At 54.5% G+C, this 3,135-nt stretch overlaps 1 protein-coding gene across 1 annotated transcript in view; it reads right to left on the bottom strand.

The window, feature by feature from the left end:
- Positions 1-1,945, bottom strand: part of VOLCADRAFT_68689 (uncharacterized protein) — a gene marked incomplete at both ends in the record, with an annotated part of 5,639 nt that extends 3,694 nt beyond the window's left edge. Inside the window, 4 exons of the mRNA XM_002957825.1 lie at positions 170-238; positions 716-843; positions 1,396-1,455; positions 1,885-1,945. Coding sequence (XP_002957871.1) covers positions 170-238; positions 716-843; positions 1,396-1,455; positions 1,885-1,945 — 318 coding nt within the window. The remainder of the gene's footprint in view (positions 1-169; positions 239-715; positions 844-1,395; positions 1,456-1,884) is intronic.
- Positions 1,946-3,135: the final 1,190 nt, after the last annotated feature.

Here is a 3,135-nt window from a genome sequence, read left to right as displayed (position 1 = left end):
TTTTGGGGAAGCTTAACTTTGAACGCCATTGGCATCCACGGCCTTGTTAGAACTCGGTAATGTTCGATCACACGCCATATTACAGTCTTGGGGTTTGATCCCCGTTCCAACCTTTTTTGTACTTTCCGCCTGCCGCACGCGCATCTGCACATGACGCCCTGCTCTCAACGCACGAGCCCGCTAGTTGGCCTCCGACTGCCTTGTCTGAATTTCCTACAACCCTTGGGTTGCTCCTTTCCTGGCCCTTGCTTACCTCCTATGCATCTATGTAATGACTGTGTGCCGAACGGTTCCATAACCATGACTCGCCCCTGCTTACTGTTTCCCCATGCCTCGAGTCAGCCCCATTGGACCTGCTGAGTGCGTTTCCCTCCTTCCTCTCCCGCTTCCGTCATCCGCTGGCTTACGTTACCGGTCCTCCCACGACTCGGCGCACTGGGGCCCCCGCTAAAAATCCGCATCCCAGAGGGAGGGTCAGGTAGGTAGGTAGGTAGGTACGTACGGAAGGAGCTAATCGGAGTCAGCAAAGATATTATAAAGTCATACAAATATACAAATATACAAATATGCATACATACATACATACATACATACATACGTACGCGCAGATCACCCTTCGCGGTCGACCACCGGTTTCCCTTCCCTCCCCTCGCAGCACATCACATAACACAAACACACGAGAGACACATACATACATACATACATACATACATACACACATACATACATTATCCATTTGCCGGTACAGGCGACTCGAGGGCTGATGGATGGACGTCACGATGGTGCGGCCCCCCGACGCTAGGGACCGGAGCGTGTGCATCAGACGGAGCGCGGTGGTGCTGTCTGTGGTGGTGGTGGTGGGGGGGTAGGGGTTTGGACGGGTACGGCGAGAGGGGCGGTACGACGAAGCATTTGTCGGCAATGGGCGAGAAGGAAAACCATAAACGGATACGTCGGGGGTGGTGGTGGAGGGGTGTGTGTGTGAATGTGTGTGTATGGATGAGTATGTACGTATTGTGGGGGGTGGGAGGTGGTGTGTGTGTGTGTGTGTGTGTGTAAGGGGGAAAGATAGATATGCGAAGTCAAGGAAAACAACGACTACTGGGGAGTTAGGGAAGCTTCCCGGGCGCGTGGAGCGCGTGGGGCTGGGCAGAGAGTGTCAGAGCGGGCAGCACGTAAATCCTCCTCCCTCTCCACCGCAGCCACAGCCACAGCCACCTCACCCCCCAAGAGCTTTGCAGAACACTGTTTTGTGTTCTCGCCCTCCCTCTCCCTCCCTCTCCCTCCCTCCTATCCTCCCTCCCTCCCTCTGTATGTGTCTGCCTGTGTCTGTCTGTCTGTATGTCTCGTCATCTGACCTCAGGAGCTGCCCCCCTCTTCCACCCCGCCACCCACCTAGCCCGCTGGTGGGTTCATCCAGCAGCAACATGCTGGGGTTGATGAGTAGCTCGTGGCCTGCCGGGAGACGGGGTGGGGGAGGGGGGGAGTGCAGGGGGGGTGGGGGGTGGGGGGGTGGCGGGGGAACGACGGAGGAAGGGGGGAAGAAAGGAGGGACGGAGGGTAAAAGGGGGGTGAGGGGAGGATGCCTACCACAACTCCACGAGCAAATCAAAATCGCTCTGGTAACGAGACCCAGCGAGGGAAACCCCCGTACAAAAAACACATGACGCATACACACATATACACATCTCTAAAAACACGTAGTCGCTAAAATACTCAAAAAAACCCTCCCCTCCCCGCCCCTCACCCAAATTCTCCCCTCGGTCCTCCCACTCCACACCCACAACACATACCCACATGCACACACACACACACACACACACAAACACACACACACACACGCGCGCGTCCAAAACCCCGGGGGACAAGACACGGGGCGCTCACCAATCGACACGCGCTTGCGCTCCCCCCCGCTCACTCCCCGCATCATGTGGGAGCCGATGATGGTGTCCCGACACCTCTCCAAACCCAGCCCCGAAACCACCAAATCCACTCGCGCCAATTTATCCGTTCGAGACCAGCTGCGAGGCAAACGGAGCAGGGCCGCGAAGTACAACGTCTCGTACACCGTTAGCTCGGCGAAAAGCAAGTCGTCCTGTACGGAAGGGTACGGCAAAGGGGCAGGGAAGGGCAGGGAAGGAAAGTGTTACTAAGAGGTGGAAGAGAAGCGAAAAGTAGCGGGAAAGTGGCGGGAAGTCATGTCCGGAGGGGGAGGGCGGGTGGAGGGCGGGTTTCGTTGGCTTGGGGTTCAGAGCGGAGTTCAGAGCATATGTGGGTCAAATAGTGAAACTGGCGGTTCCACCGCACGGGGGAAACGAAGAATATACACATACATACATACATACACATATACATACACACACATACATACACACAACCCAACCACCCGCACACAGACACACGAGTGGGACACCCGCCCCCACACAGGAAGGCACACACCCACCCATACACCCACCCGCACACAAAAACACACAAAAAAAAGACACGCACTTCACACGTCGTCACCTGCATGACGTATCCCAGCTTGCGTTTCACCGCCTTGGACATCTTAGCCCCGTTGAAGGTGACCTGCCCCTCCAGTCTGGCAGTGGACCTGCCCCCTAGCAGCGTCAAGAGACTGGTCTTGCCGCCCCCGCTAGGACCCATCAGTGCCAGAACCTGCGCATGTCATGTGTGCAGCGTGTTCGGGTTCAAATTTAAATTAATAGTTAAATCTAAGTTGGCTTTAATGTGGATTTATAATGAGATGAAATTTACGTGCGAGCAGCAAAACCCATTTTTTGAAAAACATTCATGCCGCTTTTTCCTGTGTAATATATAATATTTAATGTTTTGGGTTGCAGGGACTCAAACCTTAATGTTAGAACCCACTGTAATGTACTGATGTGGCAGGAAGGGATTGTCGGAAAGGGGTTAAGCGGCATAATGGGGGAATAACGCACTTTTTTTCGCCGTGGGAACTGGTAAGTAAGGATGCGCGTGTGTTATGTGTGTCTTGTGTGTGTGTCTTGTGTGTGTGTCTTGTGTGTCTTGTGTGTGTGTGTGTGTGTGTGTGTGTGCGTGTGTGGATGTGTGTGTGTGTGGATGTGTGTGTGTGTGTGTGCGTGTGTGTGTGTGTGTGTGCGTGTGTGGGAT

Source organism: Volvox carteri, assembly GCF_000143455.1.
Source record: "Volvox carteri f. nagariensis unplaced genomic scaffold VOLCAscaffold_81, whole genome shotgun sequence".
In the NCBI taxonomy this organism is placed as follows: Eukaryota; Viridiplantae; Chlorophyta; class Chlorophyceae; order Chlamydomonadales; family Volvocaceae; genus Volvox; species Volvox carteri.
Note: the sequence above shows the minus strand (reverse complement) of the source record. Positions and strands in the feature narration are given on the sequence as shown.